A 24,586-nucleotide genomic window follows, 5' to 3' on the forward strand; every position below is an offset into this window, starting at 1 on the left:
AACCCCCTTTTCAGCCTTATCTGTTATCTGAGCTTATTCCCCCTCTGTTTTATAGGCTAAACCCTAGACTGAATTCGCTAAATTTGTTCTTGTCCATATACAGTATGTCTTTCATGGACAGAGTTACCAGATTAGCTTCAGCTTTCTCCCCAAACCCCCAGCCCAGCTTTACTTATAATTTCTATGTTAAAATTCACTGTTTCCATTTCACCCTGCACTGCCTCTTTCCCCAGTCTGTCATCAAATGTTTAGCTCCCATAATCTCCTGTCTCACATCCTTTACCATATTGTTTCAATTGCTTAATCATGTGTGGGATCTCCTGATCCATCAGTAGACAGCTTTCTGCCAGCAGCTCTTGTCGAAAATCTTACGAATGCTCCATCTTCCTTCCCTCTGGCAATCTCACAGTTAACAGTTTGACTCCAAAGCCTATTTCACACTTCCACTGGTTACAGCCTGTTTTGTTGTTATTAGCTGCTTTCAACTTGACTTCAACCCATGGTGACCCCATGAATGAGAGGCATCCAAGTTACTCTATCCTCTGCAGCCCTGCTCAGGTCCTGCAGATTCATGACCATGAGCCTTATCACATGAGAAAAGAAAGTCAAAATGGAGCAGGAGAGGAAGTGGCTTTCTCCTTTCTCCGCATGCTATTGTAGCACTTACATTCTCCTTCATGCGGTAAATGGTTGTAAAAGTGTGCCTCAGCAAGAGTACAGGCTTCCTCTCTTCCTACTACCCTCTACCTTACCAAGCATTATTGTGTTTTTTTTTCTATTGAGTTATAATAATAATAACTTTATTACAGCCATTTGGCCAGCACAATTACAAAATTCCAATTTAAAGCATAACTTAGTTTTATACCATAGGTTAATGTACTGGCAGATTGGAGAGTATAAACAAATGATAGTTTATAAAAAGTAAGTATAAAAAGTAAGGATAGGATTGCACGATCAGGTAAACACACAACAATGAGTAGGCTGCCAGCACCTCGCAAACAACTCTATCATATTGTGTGATAGAGCACCACATTCAAGACATATTAGTTCAAAACCACAGTCATATCCCCTGTGAAAGCAAGAGTTAAATTACAAAGTGTCATTAATCAGATGCAACTGGTTGGGGTAACTTCATTAGACTTTAGTCCCCAACTAGGTTAGTTTGATGGTATGGTAAAATATGGCCATACCTCCTTCTTTACAAATTTTACTGTTAAATCAAGCCATCTATACAGATTTTGAGATTATATTATAACATATTACATCTGTTTAACAAAATTTTTATAATTTGCAATGGCAGCTGCAAAGAATTGTGCAACTGCTTGTGTTATACCTTCCTTCTGATCTGCAAGTAGAAAATTTGTATAAAATTTCTCTTGTCTGCCTGGAAACTGCAACACAATTGAGTTATATATTTTCATGATATGGCCAAAGTATAACAGCCTCAGTATAGTGGTCATGGCTTCTAGGGAGAATTCAGGCTTGATTTGCTCAGGGACCTGTTGTCTTTTTGGCTGTCCACGGTATCTGCAGAATTCTACTCCAGCAACATATCTCAAATGAGTTGATTTTCTTCCTATCAGCTTTTTTCACTATGCACCTTTCACAACAATACATAGACAAGGAAATAGAATGGCTTATACTACCCTAATTTTAGTGGTATTCAGTGATATATCTTTACATTTCAGAATCTGTTCTAATTACTCTGTAGCTGCCCTTCCAAGTACTAATCATCTTCTGATTTTATGACTGCAGTCTCCACTCTGATTAATGACTGAGCCAAGGTATGAAAAATCTTGAACTATTTTGATGCCTTCATTGTCTTCTTTATCTAAATCCTCTGTGGTCATTTTTTTTAATGTTCACCTGTAGACCTGGCTTTGCACTTTATTTGTTGATTTTCTTCAACAATCATTCCAAATCTTTAGTATATTTTATTAGTAGTATGATGTGGTCTGCATATCTTAGGTTATTGATGTTCCTTCCTCCAATTTTCACGCTTCCTTCTTCCAAATCTAATCCTGCTTTATGATGTTTTCTGCATATAAGTTAAACAATTAGGGTAATAAAATGCAGCCTTGCTAGGCCTCTTTGCCAATTGAAAACCATTCTGTTTGTCCATATTCTGTCCTGACAGTCCTTACAATCACTCTTATCAACTTCAAAATTTTAAAGTCTCCATTTTCTGATGATGCAATTCCCTTCTTGCTGAATTCAATTCAGTTCAATCTTGTGATTAATAAAACCCAATCCTTAATATATAATCATTAAAATTCTATGTTCTTAAGTCTTTTGTTGTATCTTTTAAAACACTTCACCCATCAATCTTTTCAGTTTAAATCCCAGTCTTAAAAGTTGGATTTCACTTACTCAGCTCTTGTTTACACGGAGAAGACAGCTTAACAAGGATTCTACTGACTACTTGAGTTGGCATAAGTTTTCACCTTTATAATCCCTAGATTTTATTGACAGTTTAAAGAAAGCAGGCTGCTCATTCAGTATCAATCAGACCCCTCAGCTCTGACCTGTGACTTTTCATGGCTTGGGCATAGATGCAACTCCCTTGGTCCCTCCTGATTTATTCCATGTTCCATTACCCCAAAAGGTAGCTTTCTCATGAATAACAGGGATCCCATTGTGCACATCACTGCCTATTCCTTTGATCCAGGAAAAGTCCCACAAATCAGAGGTCCTGACAACAAGGTTGATTACTATGAAAGTTCCCCTCATAGCAGCGTACTAATGAGGAGTGTCAGCCAGCCATGGAATCCTGTCCAGAACTTACCATCCCCCTCCCACCCCCTCCATGATAGTGCAGTTAAAAATGTCTAGCTAGACTGGACAAGGAAGAAAGGGCAGGGGGCTTGAGCAGGTGTAAAAAGACTGAAAACAGAAGCTTTTTTTTCAGAGGATTTTTTAACCGAGCTGTGCCATATACCATATGACAATGTGACCTCACTCAGAAATAGAGGTGTTTAGCTCTGTTCATGCATCTGCCATGTGTAGAATCATTGCATGGAATAAAAGACAGTGGGACCACAATCCTGACTAGGCCACCTATGTACAGGGCAGCAAGGGCCATCATTCTTGATCTCACTGTGTACACACTGGTACAGATACAAGTATAGTGAACACCTATGGATGAGTAGCTGCTGATCCATAGAAATTGCCTATTCATACAAAGCTACAGTAGGATTGGCTAGAGTGGAATCCTGTTTTTTCCCACCTTAAGCTTCCCTTTATTGTTTACTGAAGACATGTTGCTGCAACCTTACACTGAAAATCTGTGTTTCCTCAGCCCTCCTTCACCATTCTGATGATGCTGATGCTGTTAAAAGCCTTCCAGCTAGACAGAGGATGAGGAAAAGGAGAGGGCTGGACAAACATTATAAGACTTTATAAAAAGAAACTTCTTTGTCGGAGGGTTTGTTAACTGAGGTATGCCTACACACACATACACACACACTGTATATTCTCGACTATAAATTGACTTCATCATGTATAAGTCAAGGGCAGATTTGGGAGGGCAAAATTATAATTTTTATATCACCCATGGATAAGTCGAGAGTAAAACTTAGGGGCATGTAACAAAGGATGAAAAGGATGAAGTAAAGGAAAATAAAGCCAAAATTCTGGCAGGCATAACTGTTTTGGTTCACAAGAAAGACTGGATGAAAGAAGGAGCAGAGGGAGGTCAGTGCTTTCAGGACAGATTGCACTCTTGTCTTTCACCAGGAGATGGTTCCCTTTTCTATAAGAGTTAACATATACTGTAGTATTTACACTGACCCGTGGATAAGGCGGCCTAGGTTTTTGGGGTCACCTTTTTGACTAACATATCTAAACTTATATATGAGTATATACAGTACATACATACACATAGCTTTGTATTCATTTGACTATAATTTTTAAAGAGCCAGTATGGTGTAGGGGTTTGAGCACTGGACTACACTTCTGGAGAACAGGGTTCAAATCCTCACTTTGTACTGAAAACCCATTTGGTGCCCTTGGAGAAGTCACATTCTCTCAGCCTCAGAGGAAGACAATGGCAAAAACCCCTCTGAACAAATTTTGCCAAGAAAACCCTCTGCTAGGGTCCCCAGAGGATAGCCATAAATCAGAAACAACTTGAAGGCACATAACAACAAGTACTTTTTAAACCACATTAAGGACAGGATATTGGACTACTACACCAGCACAACCAAGCATGTGTAAACAGTTTGACTTTTTCCAGCTTTATGTAAGGAAGTATCCAGTACTTTCTACACAAGTTCACTCACAGCATTCAGAAACTTCTCGTCCCTGACCCAAACAGGTACTTATTGGCCTCCAGGTACACTGGGAAAGCTCTCTCACCACTGTTGGACTGACCACCTTGGTTTTCCTTCTTGGAAAGTCTTTATTCTATAGTATTGTAACATTATACTTTGCCAACTTTATACAAGATTTTGGCTTAAGTATGTTCTTTTTTCCCCCTTATTCAGTATTTTGAGTTCAAATATTTATGGGCTGATTGGTCATAAAAACATTTTATTAGGAAATATAAATCATATAAAAATGTCCTTAAGCCAAAATACTGTATAAAGCTATCAGAGCTTAATGTTTAGGACACTGAAAATTTCCCAGTTCAAAATTTTCCAGGCATCATAATCTATTATGTCCTTCTGCTTTGATACAATTCTAGGTGCATATATACTACTCAATGACTGAGTAGTATTGGAAAACTAGGAAGTACAGCTAAAGCTAAATAGTTTTTTAAAGCAATATTTCCAATTCCAGTTTCAAATTTCATTGTTCTTTACAACAGGGATTTCAGTGAAACTTTTGGCTAATAATAAAAATAAACATATATGTGAAGAGGTGGAATTATTTCCAGTTGATATCAAGCCAATTTAATTTTGTCATAGGCCTGCAACAGAAATAGCTGTAAGGGTTATTCTAAACTCCAGTGGTGCAAAGAATGACCACAGAGAAGTGAGAATGAATGGATGTGTGGAGTTTCAAATGTAACGGTGCAGACCCTTCAGCTTGTTGCACCTCTATTGAATTTCTCTGTCCCAATCAGATAGTTGAGATGAGTTCTTCAATAGTGGTTGCTTTCTAGCATAAGCCATGAAGATCAATAGCCAAAATTTAATTAATCTCTGTGATGCAGCTAGGCATATTATGCCATTCTGGCATCCTTATCCCTTGCTGTATTTAAAATCCATATTCTGTTGAAGAAAGTAGCAAAACTACTACTGATATTAATAACTCTGGCTTGTATTCAGTCATTCTTCATTCATACATCAAAGACTATTTGTCTTTTCTTCAGAGATGACCCACTGGGAAATGGTTTGTGAAAGCATCACCTGAAAGGTAATAATGCTCCAGGGACAGATTTCAGGAAACCCACTTTAATCCCCAGATGAGTCCTACAATGTCAGACACCTAGACTTTGAGCAGGGGCCATAGTATGAACAGCTTTCACACAGACACATCCCATTGCTGTTTGTAGAGATAGTTGAATCTCAGCCTTTTAACCATATGTCAAAGCAGGCAAGCTAAATCATGGAAATGTGTTCTGTTTTTAAATGGCTATAAAGGAAACAAACAGTTTGAGTAACTCACAAATAGTAGGGCTGTGTGCTATGTGAATGGAGCAGAAAGACACACTTGTAACCTCTACATCTCTCATACATAAACTACAAGTGTGCAATACTATTAAGAGAACTCTAGGACAATATCCAAAGATAATGACCCTCAGACTTGATATATACGCAAACTAAAACTATCTGCTATGTTTCTCAAGATTTTATTTCCAAATTTATACAGCATGCATATGTGTGTGTGTGTGTCTGTGTGTGATTTACTGTTCAATAGTTCCTCATATTTCTTAGTTAAACCCATCACAAAACTATGCCATATAAAATGTAATTTCACCTGAATTTCTGCATACTCAACAAAATCCTTACAAACAAAACCATGTGTTAGCTCATATTAAATATGCTGCAGTTACATCTTTACCAAACACAAATTATGTGCTGTAAACTGATGCTTTATTATAGCCCATTCATGTCTTTAGGAGGCATATATGCACTCCGTACCATAGACAGAGCAAGTAGCAGAAATCCTCACCTAATGCTGAGATATAACCTGTGTATGGCCAGTTACTCTATCCCTTTATAGTTTGTTGTGTAAATAAGTGTACCCTGGAGCTGTACCTTTTTTCTATAGGTACATCCCATGTCCTAGCATGCTTTATCCTGTGGAGTGAATTCAGTTGTACTTACCTTAGCATAACAAAACGAGATGAGCAGCAGGGGCAACAGGTACCCAAAGATAAAAGTGCAGATCACATAGACTTTCTTGTGCTGAAGATTGGGCCACACTTCCCAGCAGAAAGTCTGGTTAATGATGTCCTGGTGGACGATGCTCTGGTGGTGGGCCACAGGGGAGGCCATGGCAATCGAGAGCAGCCAGATGAGCCCTACGCCAAGCGTCGCGTTACGGGACACCCGCAGGGACGAGGAGCGCCGCGAGTGGACGATGGCCACGTAGCGGTCCACGGACATCGCCGAGAGGGTGAAGATGCTGACCAACATGGAGACGGTGAAGAAGTAGTGGATGAACTTGCAGATGAAGGTGCCCAGCACCCAGCTGGGCAGCATGTACACCGTCGACTGGAAGGGGATGCAGAAGAGCAAGTAGGCCAAGTCGGCGATGCTCAGGTTGAGCACGAAAATGTTGGTGGTGCTCCGGGGCTTGCCCGGCTTGCTCCTGGCCAGGACGGTGATGACCAAGGAGTTGCCCAGCACCCCCAGGGCAAAGATGACCCCAAAGGCCACCAGGGTGACAAAGTTCTCCACCCCAATTTCCGAGAGGAAGCCGCTACCATCCGCCTCCTTCAGGGGAAGCTCCGCGAAGGGCCTGGAGGCATTGGGGGGCCCCAGCCAGAAGAAGCCCCAGGACTGGTTCTGGGGAAAGCTGGGAGCAGTAGCAGCAGCAGCAGCAGCAGCATCAGGTCCATCCTCTGGATCCATCTTCTGGGCAGCTGAGGAACAAACTGACAAAGGAAGAGAGCAATCAGTCCCCCAAGTCCCTCCCACAGCAGCACCCTTCTTCTCCCAAAGGGCTCCCTTCGTCAACCCACCTGCAGAGAGGGCTTCCCAGAGCAAGCCTAGGCATTTATGAGGGGCAGCCCCAGAAGGGGAGGGCGCACTCCGGGCGCCCAAAGGAGGACCCCAAGGCTGTCATCTTCAAGGGCTTGGCTTTGGCATGCGCCTCTTTCCTGCCTCGCAGCAAAAAGGGCAACTTCTCCCTCAGAGAAGGTGGGCGGCAGGCGCCTCTCGGCTTCTCCTTCGGTCGGAGGCAGGACTGGGGCAGCCTTCAGCTTCTCCTTCTTCTCCTCCTTCCTCTCGCCTTTCCCGCCTTTCTTCCCTCGACGGGAGCAGCGCGGAGGAGGGAGGCCAGCTCTTTCTCCTTGCCTTCTCCTGCTCCTTCTGCCGCCCGGAGCTCCCTCGCCGCCTTTTCTCCTCTCTCTCATCCCTTCAGCCTTCCCATCCCCGCCTCATTTTGGCGCCTCCTCCCTCCGCCTCGGAGGGGGCCACCCAGACACAGGGTCCTCCTGCATCCACACTGGAGGGGCAACCCGGTTTGGAAGCGCTTTAACTCTTTCTCTGGCTCAAGGCTATGGAATTCTGGGAGTTGGAGTTTGTTGTGGGGTCCGGACCCCACAACAAGCCCAGAATTCCATAGAAAGAGTCAGAAAAGAGTTAAAGCGCTTCCAAACCGGGTTATCTCTACAGTGTGTATCCAGCCTTTGAGTATAGGAGCCATTCTTAGGCTCTTCTTCATTTTCTTGACGCAGTCTCCGCTCCGATCGCATTGGATCCAAAATATGGAAATTCTTACTTCGTTTCCTCATTTATCTAAGGTTGAGTTTGGGTCAGTTCTCCATGGCCATTATTTGTGTTTTCTTTATGTTTCCGTTTTTTATGTTTTGCCGCTTTATTCGTGGGATAATCGCACTTTTGCGGCTTTAATAATGGTGACATTGTGTGAAAATCAATGCCTTATTGCACAATATTGACAGGATTTAATGCCAATTTAGTGACCCTTGCCTCCCATGTGATAAAGTCTGATATTCCTTCCTCCTATGTTCACTTCTTCTTGTCTAGACCTATTCTATGTGTGATGTTTTCTGCATATAAGTCGAGAAGTCATGCCTTCTCATGATGTGGCCAAGGTACAACAGCCCCAGTTTCATCGTCTTCGCTTCCAGGGGTATTTCTGGTTCAATCTGATCAAAGACCCATTTGTTTGTCTTCTAGGCCATCCATGGTTTCTTCAGCACTCTTTTCCAGCACCACATCTCAGATGAGTTGGTTTTCTTTCTGCCTGCTTTCTTCAATGTCCAGCTCTCACAACCATACATTGTGATGGGGAAAACGATGGTCTGGACAATTCTAACATTTGTGCTCAGTCATATGTCTTTACTCTTTCAAATCAAACTGAAGCTGTCATACTTTGGTCACATCATGAAAAGGCACAATTCATTAGAAAAGACAGTATCACTAGGAAAGATGGAGAGATGCAGAAAGAGAGGAAGACCCTATACTAGTTGGATGGACTCACTCAGAGAGGTTATGGGCATGGGTTTTCAGGACCTAAGCAGAGCAATGGAGGATATTAAGGAGTCTTGGAGAGGGTTGCCATGAGTTGAGATGGACTCAAGGCCACTCAACAGTACCAACACTGGCTTCAGCTCCAGCGGTCTTCTAGGATCTGGCAAGTATAGAGTAATGTTGTTAAAATGCTGAAAAGGGAATATTCTGGGCGAAGAATGTATTTTCTTCTTTTCCTCACTAGCAGCGAGGACACCCCACTTGAGACAAAATCCAAACAGAATGTGTAACTTCCTCCTTATCTTACTTGCTATATTTTTCACCCTTCCTCCAAAGAGCTCAGATGAGCACACTTGTCTTTACCATCTGTTCTTTATTTATGTTTTACATTTATTCTTCACCTTTCATCCAAGAAGTAAGACTATTTTTTTAAACCAACTCAATGATGGTTGGCCATTCTCTGTTTTAGCTTACCTTACCTCACAGGGTTGTTGTGAGCATACCAATGTGGAGAAGAGCCGTGGAGGCCACTTGTCTTCATCTTCTGTTCTTTATTTATATGTGTAGCCTTCATGGCCCTTCTCCCCATTTGTATGCTCACAACAACCCTATGAATGGCCAACCACCATCACCCCACAATGAGCTTCATGACCGAGGGGAGATTTGAACTGCAGTCTTCCCAGCCTTCACCCAATACTCTAACCACTTGTTGTTGTTGCTGTTGTTGTTGTTGTTGTTGTGAGCCTTCAAGTCATTTCCAACTTATGGTGCCCTTAAGGCAATGCTATCTTTAGATTTTCTTGACAAGATTTTTTCAGAGGGATTTTTTTTTCATTGCCTGAGGTTGAGAGAGTATGGCTTGCTCATGGCCACCCAGTGGGTTTCCATGGCCAAGCAGGGCCTTGAAACCTGGTCTCTAAGGTCCTAGTCTAACATTGAAACCACTACCCCATACTGGCTCTAACTACAATACAACAATATGGTTTTCTCAATGATGGTGCAAGGGAAAGAGGGAGATTACTACAAAGCATTATTTCTTTGCTATAGCAGCCTGGAATATGGAGTTTGGCAATGCTCTGGAAACCAGCACTGCTCCTAGACAGCATGCTGCCTGTCATGGCCAGGAATGTCTTTGCCCATTTCCAGCTGTGTCCCTTCCCTGGAAAGGTAGTTTTCGCCACAGTGATCCTTAATTGCTTCTTAACTGAGCTGCTGCAATGTGCTCTAGTGTGCAGTACCTTGGAAAGCGTTCAGAAGCAAGAGCTTGTGCAAAGTGCTTTTCTCTTCTATCCTCTTCGGAGACAGAGTTTTACTAGTCTTGAACCAATTCTGCTGCTTCCTGAGTTCAATTTAGGGAACTGGTTTTGACTTAGAGACTTAGTGTGCCAGGATATCTGAACAGCCACATTCTCCAGTATAAGCCTGCCTGGAATTTGAAATCTTCAGCAGTGCATCCTGTCACACTAAAGACCTTTTCTGGTTAGTTTAACAGGCAGGTTTTCGCTATAGCTGTTGACTCCCTTCTCAAGGGAAGTTAAATAAAAATTCTCAGTGTTTTATATTAATCTCAAATATAATTCTTAATGTCTCCTATAGAACCACCCCAATCTTTATTCTGCACCCAGGATTTTTTTTTAATCGCTACAATTAACATTTTAACTATTCTTTTAACAGAATGGGTTCTGTGTATTCAGCCACAATGTGACATGAAGAAAGAAAATAGAAATAATTCCTTGTAGCCATAACTGTTTTCCCAGAAATGTGTCATTCTATTTCATTTATACAGTACTTGTTAAAAATGTTAGGAATACCTCCCTGCTAAATTCAGAAGAGCACAGCAGGTTTAAAAAAAATCCTACTTTATTAATTCTAGTCAGTATTTGTACTCTGTTTTGCTTTCAGATCCTGACCCACAAGGCAACATAATCTTGTCTCTCACTACCCTTGTGGCACCTAATAATCTTTTCATTCAAAACAAATAAATAAATTCTTAGATGCTTATCTGAACTAACTCAGCACAGCAGATTTGCGCAGCCATTTAGAAACCAAGGAAGTTGTGAACACCAGTCTGGCTGGCCTTTTCTTTAGAAGCTGTACTCTCCTGTGGCAGTAAATTACTGCTACAGTGCTGGCTTTGTTCTGCACATCACTATTACTTTGGAATTGGTCTTTCAGTCCCAAAAATATATCACAGATATCCCACTAGTGTGCAATCCTGGACCTCTTTGAAAATAAATGAGTGAAAATAATTAACAATCCTGTGCATGTCCTGAATCCAGGGTTCTATTCAACTAGGTAACATCTAACTAGCTCATTTAGATAGTCCGCACTGATCTTTATATTCAAGTCTTGTGCTTTATTGTCATCTTCCCTTCTTATTTTCTATCTTACCAAAATAAGTTTTTTTATCTAGACATTTGTGTACACTGTTGTTAAGAGGTGGAGGGGTGACATGTTAAAATTTTACCTATGTGTGGGACTGAACAGTTACTAAGCTACTGTCTGGGCCCTTTCACCAATTTAAAGCACTATGATTCCACATTTAGAATTCTCAGCCAGAGACCTCTAGTGCTTCATCAAACTACAAATGCCAGGGTTTTATAGGTGACAGTTAAAGTGGAATCATAGCACTATAATTGTGTAGTGTGAAAGGGGGACATCAGTCACATCTCCACTCAGGATAATTCACAAGGATTTTAAAGTTCTTTAATTTATAGGATTTGGGCAAGTAAATCCAAAGCCATTTTTTTTTCCCCCTCTAAAGGTGCACCAAAGATAAGAGTCCTTGGTTGCAGGGCTTAGAAGTCACCAAACAGCTGGACATCCTAGAATATTAAAGCAAGGGAAGTTCCCATTTTCAAACTGCCTACCACATCCATAGTATTTGGTATTTAAAATATTATTTTCATTATTAACCTTTATTTATGAAGCGCTGTAAATTTACACAGCGCTGTACATACAATCTTTTAGTTAGACGAATTCCCTGCCCTCGGGCTTACAATCTAAAAAGACAAGACACAGAAGGAGAAGGGGGTGGTGGAGGGAAAGGGTAAGAGGTCCAGCAGTTGCTCTCTACCTCCAAGGCCTGGACCAAGGGAGATGGACTGGAGGGAGGGCTAGGCTTCATAATGGATGGTTAATCATTTTCCAGGGAAAATATATACTCTCAAGTAGGATAAAGCATATATAGTACATAGCAATACAGGAAATGGTTCAATAAACAGGCACCACAAGAACATCAAATAATAAGCGACAATTATGCAATGCCTGGGAAGGCTTCTCTGAACAGGATGGTCTTCAACTCTGTTTTGAAGCTGGTTAAAGAAGTGATGGCTCTTGCTTGTGGGGGAAGAAGGTTCCAGGAGTGAGGGGCAGCAAGTGAAAAGGGGCGAATCCGGGATGGGGCAGAGGAAATCCTGGGCTGGGACAGGAACCCTTGACTACCAGAACGGAGGGCCCTGGTGGGAAGGTGAGGAGAAAGAAGGTCTGATAAGTAGGGAGGGGCCAGTCCATGGAGGGCTTTAAACGTGGACAGCAGGAGCTTATACTGAATGCGGAAAGGGAAGGGGAGCCAGTGAAGGGATGCCAACACAGGAGAGATGTGGTCAGAGCGGTGGGTGGAAGTGATAATGCGTGCAGCTGAATGCTGAACAGAGATTAAAGGACGGAGGTGAGAAAGAGGAAGCCCAGCCAGGAGGACATTACAGTAATCAAGTCGTGAGACGACTAGGGCATGGACTAGGATCTTGGCAGTAGAGGCGGAGAGATATGGAGAGATATTTTCATGTGATGTTTAAACCAGTTCTTAGTTTTTACATTGGTTGAAATGGTCCTTTTGGATTGCTAATGGTGCTGCTTTTTCTTCCTCCTCTTTTTTCTACATAAAAGATAAGCTGTTTCCCTAAACAGGAAAATTACCAGTGGCGGTTAATTTAAGCCTCCTGAATGCACTATTATGGGTGCTATGTTCATTAGCAACCCCTGCTGGTGAAATTTGCATGTCCAAGTTCAGCTTTCAGTCTCACAGGGGGATTTGTTTTCCAGCTCATTGTTCCTCAGGTTCTTAGAGAGAATTCTTATTAAGAATTTGCTATTTGAGCCGGTGTAACCAGAAAATAATCCTAAATTTACAAAAACTGAAAATCCAAAAGCACTTATATAGTTTAGTTTCTCATTTCCCTCTTTAAACTATAATCCGTAAACATTTAACTGAGACTAGTCCCATCAAGCACAATATCAAGACTGATATTTTGAAGAATACAGAATCTTGCTCGCTATATTGTCACATTGCAGATGGTCCTTATTAAAGGATTTCCTGCTATGGATTGAGCATAGTAGAACTTACTTTTGAGTAAATATACATGACAGAGGAATTATCACAATATTATCAATCAGTCTTGTTTCACCCAGTACTCATGCAAATTGTGTAGTGTTATAGCTGCTTTTGCAGTAGATTTTGCAAAGAAAGATGTTTCATTTGGAAAATCACTACACTTTGGAATATGATGAGCATTATATACTTCTGTGAGGTTTTACATGAAGAGATGTACAAGCTGAGAAAATTCATTTTGAAGAGTGAAAATGTACAGTGTGTTGATAAAATAGGAGAAGTTTATGAAAAATGTTCTAGGAAAAGAACCATAATTTTAGAATAAGATGTTCAGAGCTATTTTATGTAGTTTCAGGTGCACAAAAGAACAGCGAGAAGACACTGCTGTCTGAGAAGGGGAGATCGTGAGTTTAACCAGGTTATAAATATGAATGCGTGTCTGTCTTGTTGTGCAATTATAGACCTATCTCACTTTTTGTTGTTGTTAACTGCCCTTGAGTTGATTTCAACCCAAGGCAACCCTGTGAATGAGACATCTTCAAGATCCTCTGTCCTCCACTGCTCTGCTTAGTTCCTGCAAATTTACACCTGTGTTCTCCCTAATAGAGTCCATCCATCTACATGTGGCCTTCCTCTCTTTCTACCTCCCTCCTCCTTTCCTAGCATTATTGTTTTTTTCAAATGAGTTGTGCCTTCTTATTATGTGTCCAAAGTATGACAGACAGCCTCAGTTTTGACATCTTGGTTTCCAGGGAGATTCCTAGTCACTATCAGTTTATATTTGGAGAGAGATGTAGTCATCTCTCCGTATCCACAGATTCAACCATCCAGGAATTCAACCATCCATGGCTTAAAAATGTGTGTGTGTAATCAAACTTTAAATTTGCCATTTTATATAAGGGAGACAATTTTCATGTGCTACTATATTTAATGGGACTTGAGCATCCACAAATTTAGGTATCCATGAAAGTCCTAGAACCAAACCCAATTGGATACCAAGAGGCCACTGTAATGCAAATATTCCATCCTCATAAAACAAATGTGTGAGGAAGAAAAAACAAGCAAACTGGCATTTGATCATTACAAAATAAAATCCAGCTACTGGTACACAGGATCACACATAGTTCAAATAAATAAAAGGATACACTTTATAAGAGTGAGGTGAGAGTTGCTGATGTCCCATTGAGAATGCACCATCTCTGACACAATAATAAATAACTATGGGACAGTACAGATGGGAGGCTCTGTGCCGCTCCTATAAGACCTATGTCTGTGCTGGATGACTACCTGCTTTGATTGTGTATTCTTGCATGGCAAGGGGTTGGACTGGATGGTCCTTGAGGTCTCTTCCAACTCTATGATTCTATGAACAACCCTCCTCCCCTCTTCCATTGAAATGGCCAACTGCTGACATTCTGGGAAAGCACAGTGTGGCATTGATGCCTTGATGGGAAAATTGGGAGGACTTTCAGCCTCAGCAATTTTCTGTACTATGGAGGCCTTTATGCAGGTTAGGAATATTATAAATAGATTTAAAAAGTGTGGCCCTAAATTTACCCCATCACCTGTGTCTGATTCTTTATTCTGAGTCACCAACAGCTACATGTTTTTAAGTGTATAGATTTGGTATGTGTATGATTCATACATAAATCAGATAAAATGATACACCTTCAGTCCTTGCTTTCAGTTTCTGAATGTATGTAAATTACATGACCTGAAATTCACTTTTCGTGGCTGACATTTGTAGCACAATCCTAAACATGTTTGCCCAGGAGTATGGTAAGTACCAAACCTTTTCTGGACTATAGTTTCCAAAATCCTTCAGCTAGGTTTTAGCCCACTGTGTTCAGTAGGGCATGGGAAGCTGTTTGTTACTTAGTCATGCAGTTGGTGTCTCTAATCCAATCTTGTTGACAGCAGCAGTTCTCCCAGATTTCAGTCAAGATTTTTTTTCCTAGCCCTACCTGGAGACGTTGGTTATTGAAACTGGGATTCTGTGCATGCAAAACATAAATTCTGCCACTAAAGTTTGGATTTTATTATGGTTTTAGGATTGTAATCCTAATTCTTTTCTGACCTTATGATTTTAAATGATTGGTTAAATAATTTACCAAGTATTTAAAGATGAAGAGCTAAAACTGGAGGCTTTAGATATCTATCACCTGTTATTATTCATTGTGTATTTCCCTTGAGTCTTTTCTTATGGAATGAATGGTTACACAGTGGCTTGTGTAGGTAATCCAGTAATGAAGGAAGACAAGAAAGTTTAGCTGAACAAGGTCTCAAATTCTGACCATGCCCAGAGCTCCTAATTGGCAATACGAAGCAACTAAAACTATTCTGCTGCTATCCAGGGGAAGTGTTTGTATTCTACTCTCCAGTCAGACATGGCCCTGACAGACATTAAATTAGATAGTCTGATTCTGTGTAGACCTGACTCTCAGCCAAAACAGGCACCACCAAAGAGAATGACAGCTTCCCATGTAATACAGTCCCCGTTATTTTTCAGTTAAAATGTAGGGTAATAATTTTTTAAAAGCCAAAAAATTCTGTCTGACAGATCTTAATTTTACTCTGGACACAGCTTCCTTGTTTTCTGGTGCTGTTAATATTGGTCTGTGGAATAGTTAGGATTTTGAATGGCCAACTTGAAAGCCTTAATACTTAATTTTAGAAATATATTGCATCCTGAAATGCAGGGGGGTGGATGTTTCTAGGTAACTGGTAAAGTATTGGTATTGAAATAGATAAATTAATTTTAAAAAGTACATAAAGTGGAAGCCAATGTACTGTTGCTGATTTGAAGGCAAAACTGCTATACTCATTTTACTTATTGTATGCGTAGAAGTCTCCCAAGGTGGTCTCTAATGTGCAAAAATCATTTTTTATATACAAAGTTAATAGTTATCTATTGTATCACATTCAGTTTGACAAATCTGTGATTTTATAAGTTTAACTTATACAGTTAATCTATTTTTTTTCCTGCTACAAAATAGGACAAGGAGTATCTAATATTTATTTTTTTCCCCTGCTGCCAGCTTTAATCTCATTGCTTACACCTGAAATTAATCGATCACACTTTTTTCTTTATATATGTTTCTTCTTTTGATAAGAGAAACTTGGTTTGAGTTTCTTCTTATTTTCATTTCAGTGACTATTCTTCAATTTATATATAAGTAAAATATTATTACACTGCCTTTCAAAATATTGCCTTTTAGAGTCAAGAGTTCTCAAGGTGGTTTACAAAATAACATTTTTAAATATGAAATGAAAAATAACTACAACAGTAAAAAAAAATCCAGTTTATAAAATAAAGATGTGCATCCATTCTCAGTTCTACCATTGTCACAGGTACAACTGGTGAGGAGAGAGAGTCTTCCTGATGACTGGTCCCAGGCTGTGGAACTTTTTACTGTAGAAGACTAAACCAGCCCCAATCCTGCTCTTCTTCCATTAGCAGGTAAAGATATTTCTATCTGAACAAACATTTATATTCAGCTACATGGAAAGATCTCTAACAGTTATTTGTGTGCTCTATTTATATTGTTCCTGTCATGGTTTCAAATAATTTTATATGGTTTTAAAGTATAGTGGGCTCTTCTTATCCACTGGGGTTTGGTTCCAGGTGCAAACAACTGCCTTGTTACAACAGCTCCGCAGGTTGCTGGTCCATTTCCAGGCACAATTCAAAGTATTAATTTTGACCTATAAAGTCTGTACAGCCCAGGTTCAGGTTATTTGAAGAACTGCATCTCCTTTTATGAGCCCCTTAGAGTTTTACATCATCTAAAGAGGACCTTATCTCTGGCCCACCATGTTCCCAGGCATATATGGTGGAGGAAAGGGAGACGGCCTTCTTGGTGGGTGCTTTCAGACTTTGAAACTTCTTCCCTAGGGAGGCCAGGATGGCATAAAAATGTTTTGAGAAGGATCCTTTCCTTCCATCATCAAGTCAAAACATTTCTCTGCCACCAGATTTGGATTTGGATTTCAATTTTGTCCTCAATTTCTGACATTTTTGGCAGTCTGTGCAACTTATAGACAGTCAGAGAGACAGTTAATTGGCTCCCAAACTTGCTGTCATTGCCCACCATTTCTGTTTAGGATTAAATCCTGAACTAATTATCATTGAAGGAACAGAACTTACCTCTCAATATACTATATAAAATTAAAGTGTCAAGCTGCAAACATAACTAGTCCTATTGAGCCTAACAGATGTTATTTTTGAACTATAATTCACAAATTTGGCCTGGTGATATACTAACTTCCTCAGCCATGGGTTGATATTTTTCTCTATAACAAGTAAATGCAAGTAAGTATTTTCTATGCTAACATTATTTCAGTATATTCACTGGAAATACGTTTTCCAAAAAGAGATTTACAGTTCATAAATTTCTGACCAGGCTTTGCAGTGAAATTAATTTCCCTATTCTTCAGAAAAAATATAGCACATTAATATTGAATATGACAAGAAAATAACACATTTATATTCATACTAGAAATTTTATTTTCTAGTTACACCTGTCCTGAATGCCATCATACTTTTAATTCATTTGCATTGTTATTTGCATTAATCTGCTGACATTGTGGAAGCATACTAATGAAATTTGGCTATCTAGGTTAGTCACTTTAGGGTCTCAATACGTTTAAGGCATTAGATTCCACCTGATCTTGGAAATTAAGTAGGGTCAGCCCTGGTTATTACTCTAATGGGAGGCCACTAACAAATTCCAGGTGCTGTAGGCTATATTTCAGAGGAAACATCTGGTAAAATCACCTCTGATTATCCGTTGCCTGAGAAAACTCTACAAAATTAATGGGGCTACCATAAGTTGGCAGGCAGGTGATCTGAAGACATATGCACACACAGGTTAATCATCAGGAACAGAAGTGGTTCTTTTTCCAAAAAGGGTAATTGTTATTCTCTTTTTGTCTCCATATCACAAAGAGACTAAGGGTCAGAGTAGATGTTAAGGAGAATGTGTGGTCCGCCCCTCTCCTGCCATATTATTAACCTATTATCCCTACCACAACAGGATTTCCTATTATGTATGTGTATCAAATTAAGCCCATGTTTTACCTGCTCATGTCCAATCACATAACAAAACAGAACATTTATTATTATTATTATTAACCTTTATTTATGAAGTGCTGTAAATTTACACAGCACTGTACATGCAATCTTTTTAGTTAGACGGTTCCCTGCCCTCGGGCTTACAATCTAAAAAGACATGACACAGAAGGAGAAGGGAGTGGTGGAGGCAAAGGGTAAGAGGTCCAGCAGTTCCTCTCTACCTCCGAGGCCTGAACCAAGGCAGATGGACTGGAGGGAGGGCTTGGCTTCATAATGGATGGTTAATCTTCATCCAGGGAAAATACATACTCTCAAGTAGGATAATACATACACAATACATAGCAATACAGGTAATGGTTCGATAAACAGGCAACAAAAGAACATCAGATAGTAAGCGACAATTATGCAATGCCTGGGAAGGCTTCTCTGAACAGGATGGTTTTCAACTCCGTTTTGAAGCTGGTTAAAGAAGTGATGGCTCTTGCTTGTGGGGGAAGAAGGTTCCAGGAGTGAGGGGCAGCAAGTGAAAAGGGGCAAGTCCAAGATGGGGCAGAGGAAATCCTGGGCTGAGACAGCAGACCTTGACTACCAGAATGGAGGGCCCTAGTGGGAAGGTGATGAGAAAGGAGGTCTGATAAGTAAGGAGGGGCCAGTCCATGGAGGGCTTTGAATGTCGAGAGCAGGAGCTTATACTGAATGCGGAAAGGGAGAGGGAGCCAGTGAAGGGATGCCAACACAGGAGAGATGTGGTCAGAGCGGTGGGTGGAAGTGATAATGCGTGCAGCTGAATGCTGGACAGAGATTAAAGGACGGAGGTGAGAAAGAGGGAGCCCAGCCAGGAGGACGTTACAGTAATCCAGTTGTGAGATCACTAGGGCATGGACCAGGATCTTGGCAGTAGAGGCGGAGAGATATGGTCGGATTTTGGCAATATTGTACAAAAAGAATCTACAAGCCTTGGCTGTGGTCTGGATCTGAGGAATACACGACAGGGAAGAGTCAAAGATAAAACCAAGACTGCGGGCTTGCTGGACTGGTTGAATAGAAATGTTGTCCACAGAGACAGAAAAAGAGTGTTGAAGGGTGGGCTTAGGAGGAAAGACAAGAAGCTCCGTCTTGGACATGTTGAGCTTCAAACGCCGATGGCGCATCCACAATATATACAATATATATAAATTAAGAAAGCAATGTATTGCAGTGAATAGACATATTTCTTATTACACGTACATTGGCAATATAGCATGTCAGGCCTAAGCATGACATCAGGATTTCTCTTTTCAATGAAAGAATGTCCACCTGGGCCTCCTGAGACACATGACCCAGTACTTGGGTTTGCAAAGAGTGATAAAGGTTCAAGCAAACATGCATTTTAAAGACATTATGGAAGTGTTAAGGCAATCACCCTTGTCCCAAAGGTAACATATTACATCAGTTTCATTCCCTGACTGTAATAATAGATTTCAACAGATGTTCTGGCTAAAAGATTTGACCAGGAAAGGCTTTTCCCAGCTAACCCTTACTTTCCAAGTCCAGAAAGTCAAAAGGGGTTCTATTTGAGAGCATATATGTAAATATTTTGGCTGGGGTGTAGTACAGATATGGCTATATTAAGCTACGTGAAAACCAGTCTCTGGCCATTTGTACATTCTGAATCCATCATGGTTTCCAGAAACATGGAGTATATATTTAATAAAAAATGAAGAAAATACACGTCCTCTTTCCCAGAGGCAGACAGTCTCCTTCTAAAAGTAAGTTTAAAATGGGGGGGGAGAGTAAACTAAAAATTAGTTCATGTCCATTCTTACATTTTCTCTCTATACACACACACACACACACACACACACACACACTGTCCTACAGAAGACAGAAATTGCTGGTTAAGAGCTAGATATTTCGTTTACTCAGTTCTCCTTGCCCAAAATGGAGCAATGATTGTTTCCATGAAAAAAATATTTAGCTTTAAAATGAGGGGGAAATATCACAATAATTTCTAACCAACTTTTAGGAGAACATCATGAGTGAGTTTTGCAAGGCTAGAAAAAACTGACTTTGTATGATCAGCAGAACACAAAATATTTTTCTTCCCAGAGATAATCCTCTAATTAAGACCAGAGCTTACATCAATTATCAACTAAGTGCAGTCGGTCACGAAAATCAGTATTGTGGAAAGGGCTGAGGAGGAGGAGGAGGAGGAGGAGGGAATGAAATAGCATAAAGAGAGAACTACATTATTTCTTTTTTTTAAAGTAAACCACTTGATCTGGAGACAGTTGCTAAACCTGGCAGCCTAGCAGCCATTATAAGAAATGTAGCTTACTCAGATCTCCACTTTATCCCCACTATAAACAGGTAGCAGGCAACAGAAAACTCAGTGATCCATTTTGTTTTATTCTATTTCTCTTTGCAATAAAAGAGCTAAGGATGTCTCACTCTTATGGAAATCTATAAACACAGTTGAACAGCTGACAACTGGGCTTGCAAAAATTACTTTTTAAGATTAAAACTCTCAGAATCTCCCATCCAGCATGGGAACTTTCTAAAATAAATAATTTTCCTAAGCTCTGTATGAATTTTGTGGATTTAATTTGTCTCTCTAATTGTTTCCTGTACTATATGCTGTGTTCCTTTAGAATGCAGGCTTCAACAGTTTGCTTCTGCACAGCATACTTGCTGGAAGAACTGTGAAAGAACTTGTCATTCTGGTATTCAACCTGCTTGGTGGCAGTAGGAAACTTAATTTCCTTATGAAAGAGAAAAGTCCAATCCCTGCCCAGTTTTGGAAGTGATATGATAAGCAAGCAAGCAAGGACTCTATTAGAAATGTTAGAGAAGAGCCACTGCTGCTATTAGGCAAAGTGAAATGTACATCTTAGGTGTTAGATGTGGAAAGAAGGGGAGACTGGTGGCAGTATCCTCTAATCTTCAGCTGTATTCCTCTGTTGAAGATGTACATGCCACACAGCATGGCTGTGATATGGTGACTCCCATGTCAGTGGAGTAGTACATTGTCTCTGGGTTTTAGACTGAACTTAAGTGTAGATATCAACGGTCCTTAGCCTGTTTGAGGGAAATAGGATTTTAAACCTTGGAGAGTTCCCTTAGTCTTGGACAGTCTCCTCAGACTAGACTTCTTTAGACTAAGGTTCAGCACCTTGGACACCTCCTTCAAACTAAGGTTCAGTGATGTGGAAGCCACCAACCACTGTAGCTGAGGCCACTAAACTACTGGATACTGTAAAGATGATGGGAATGATCCCACCATGAATGTTGACACGGAAGTGCTATTCTAGCTACATTCTGCACATTAAATGTTAAAGGGGCTCTCTCTTATCTGGGCAGCAAAATATTCTAAGCTAGCCTTACCTGCAAGGGCTTCGGTTAAACATTCTGGGCAAATTTGGGAGTAAATAATCTTAGGCCTTCAGATGCTGTTGGACTACACTCATAATCACATACCATTATCAGTGCTGAATGGGGCAAATGGGAGTTATAAACGCAACTATCTCATCTAAAATATCACTATCCTAGATGGACAACTAGTGTGGTAGAGTGACTGGATAAGTTATTTGAATATCAGCATTTGGGTAGTATGCAATTGTATTACTGATAAACTAACCCATTAATCTGATTAAAGGCAACTAAAATTCTTTAAGTAGCCTAAACCATGTTATCTATTTGAAGTGCTGTATAGAGCTAGGAAAGAAAATCTTTGGGGGGGGGGGGGATAGTCTAAGGCTATAATCCTAAACACAGCTGGAGAGTGAGAAAACAGGGGTGTCTTCTTCTGAATAAGCATTCATAGTCCTACAGTGCAAGAGAATTGAGAAAAAGCCATGGCTATTTTCACTGCAACGATGTGCAGCAAATTTTATTCACTGCTAAATATTAGACCACTCCATCCCAGGTGGCAAATTAGATCCATATGTGTTATAGGGAGGAACAGTCAAGCAACAGAGGGTATAAAAGAGAGTGCAGATCAAAAGGCTTAGAGGATGCCACTCAGGGACATAGCCATGATTTTGGGAAGGGGGGGTCCCGACTAAGTGCCACCATTATAATGGGGCTTGGGTGCGGCGGCTCGGCAGCACACACCATTCATTTTATCTAATGGAAGGAGGTGTCTGGACCCCAAGAACCCCCCCCCCCCCCGGCTACGTCCCTGTGCCACTGTCAGTCCATGTATCTCTAAGAAAAACAAAAACATATATTGGAGGATTCAGGTGGAAAGACAAAGGAACCATTTTCTTTGCACTGAAGAAAAATGCTAGCTGTACATCACAAGGCCTCTTGAATGAGTGATGTATTTTCACAATACTTACCTGGGACTGATGGGAACAGAGGTAAAAATGATGGTGACTATGCTTTTTTGTCGTCTTTGACTAGATACGTGGAATATCTAAAGCTCTGCAAGCAAAGCTGAACATCCCAGCGTAAATAACCCTCATGTCTTCCCGTATTTGATCTATTTCTCTTCAACAGAATTTTAAAAATAACATTGTATCAATTTTCATCTACTGGAACAATCTAGTGGTCAATCAATGTTTTGCAACAGGAATGGATTGGATGAGGGAAAACAAGTTCAAGCTGAATCCCGACAAAACGGAAGCATTTATGATAGGGCCCCCCAAACCAGGTATCAGGCTGCAACCTCCAGTCCTAGAGGGGTTCACGCTCCCCTCAAAGGACTGTGTTTTCAGCTTAGGGGTGCTTCTCGACTTGGCGCTTCAGATGAGAAATCAGGTGAATGCAACGGTCAAGAGTGCCTGTTATCAGCTCCGGCTGATATGTCACCTGTGCCCTTTCCTGGAACGGGGGGACCTCGAAACGGTAGTACATGCACTGGTAACTTCAAGACTTGATTTTTGCAATGCGCTCTACATGGGGCTACCCTTGTGCCTAGTCCGGAAACTTCAACTGGTGCAGAATATGGCAGCCAGATTGATTACAGGAACAACTAGGAGTGACCATATTACATCTATATTGAAATCACTCCACCGGCTGCCTATTCGTTTCCAGGCACAGTACAAGGTGTTGGTCATTACTTTTAAAGCCCTCCATGGCTTGGGCCCCACCTACTTAAGGGATCACCTCCTTCCATACAATCCGCCCCGTACCCTCAGATCCTGAGGACTTTTTCCGCGATCACTCCCACTTTATGGAATGGCCTGCCGGATGAGATCCGTCAAATTGCCAACCTTCAAGAAAGCTGTCAAGATGGATCTCTTCCGGCAGGCCTTCCCGGAATAGATCCCGGCCATGTAACGCTCCCCCCACAGTCATATACAGGCGAAGACTCTGCCCACCGTTAATTTATTATTGTATTGTTTTTAGATTTTTATCGTCTGTAATTTTAATGGATGGAATTGTTTACTCCTTTTTTAAGGGGGGAATTGTATATATTGTATTTTTTAAAAAGATTGTATGCTGCTTTGATTGTGGAAACAAAAAGCGGGATATAAATTAAAGTTTTATTTATAAAGTTTTTATTTATTTATTGTTGCTATTTTTGTTTTCATCTGAACACAGGACCCTTCTATCATTAGTGTAATTTAACATATAACTTTGTAGAGTGATTAATTTGTAGTCATCCTTGAATTCCATCATCATCATCATCTTAAAAGTTCTGACCAAACATTTTATTGGAGGCCATTATGCCAAGGAAAAGTGAATTCCCACTGTGTGTTAAGAGATACAAGAAGGAACTGAAGGTGTGCAGCCTCTCACAAGGGCTTGTCCTTACTTGACAGCTCTTTTATATACAACTGTTCAGGTTATCCCTCACAGCATGCCTAGAACTAGACCACAGGTCCATTTTGTCCCTGAATACAGAACAACATGTGAAACTAATGCTAACAGGAGGTCATTAATCATCCCATGTTTCTCAGTCTGCTCTCAGCAACTAAAGTGCATAAGTCATTTCTTATAAATTATATAGCTGCCACCTGCTGAACCAACTCTCTCAGATATGTCAGTCAGCTGAAGTTTAATTCATTCTTTCACTGTGCTCTCGAGGGGAGAAATGCAAATAAGGTGGAACTCCTAAGAGTTGCACTTGCATCTCCCAAAAAAAGGCAGTCTAAGATCTGAAAGGTATCCCAAATATAAAATCTGAGATACTGAATAGGAGTATTTGTTTCTGTATGCTGTGTGTTCTCATGTGGTTAGCATTAAGCTGATTCACAGGTTTTCCCTGAACCCAGATACATGTGATAAATGTGTGTGTATATAATGTTTGAGGATTACTTGTCGTTCAAGGCTTCTGTACAAAATTCGCATATACTATTTTTGCACAAAAACCTGCATTTTCTATGTAGGAAACATCATTTTCTGCACATAAGATAATACTTCTTTACAGAAAATGCTGTAGCTGATTACTTATTCTGTTCAAAGTTTGCACATGGGTTTTGAATGCTGGCATCTTCCACATAGCCTGGGAGATATATCTATATCTATATCTATATATATTTGAATAGTCTTTCCATCCTTAGTATGCTTATACAAACCAATATCTGCCAGTTGAAGATAATGCATCTAAAGAAAAGGAATTTCAGAAAATGATACTGTCCTTATAACATT

General features: G+C 40.5%; 1 protein-coding gene across 1 annotated transcript in view; it reads right to left on the minus strand.

Annotated features, from left to right (window-relative positions):
• Window positions 1-7,467, minus strand: part of GALR1 (galanin receptor 1) — a 32,200-nt gene extending 24,733 nt beyond the window's left edge. The window contains exons 1-2 of the mRNA XM_042464176.1: window positions 7,133-7,467; window positions 6,273-7,045 (exon numbers count right to left, since the gene is read on the minus strand). Of these exons, the coding sequence (XP_042320110.1) occupies window positions 6,273-7,022 (750 nt within the window). The 5' untranslated portion in view covers window positions 7,023-7,045; window positions 7,133-7,467. The remainder of the gene's footprint in view (window positions 1-6,272; window positions 7,046-7,132) is intronic.
• Between the last annotated feature and the right edge of the window lie 17,119 nt (window positions 7,468-24,586).

Source organism: Sceloporus undulatus, chromosome 4 (assembly GCF_019175285.1).
Source record: "Sceloporus undulatus isolate JIND9_A2432 ecotype Alabama chromosome 4, SceUnd_v1.1, whole genome shotgun sequence".
NCBI lineage: Eukaryota > Metazoa > Chordata > Lepidosauria > Squamata > Phrynosomatidae > Sceloporus > Sceloporus undulatus.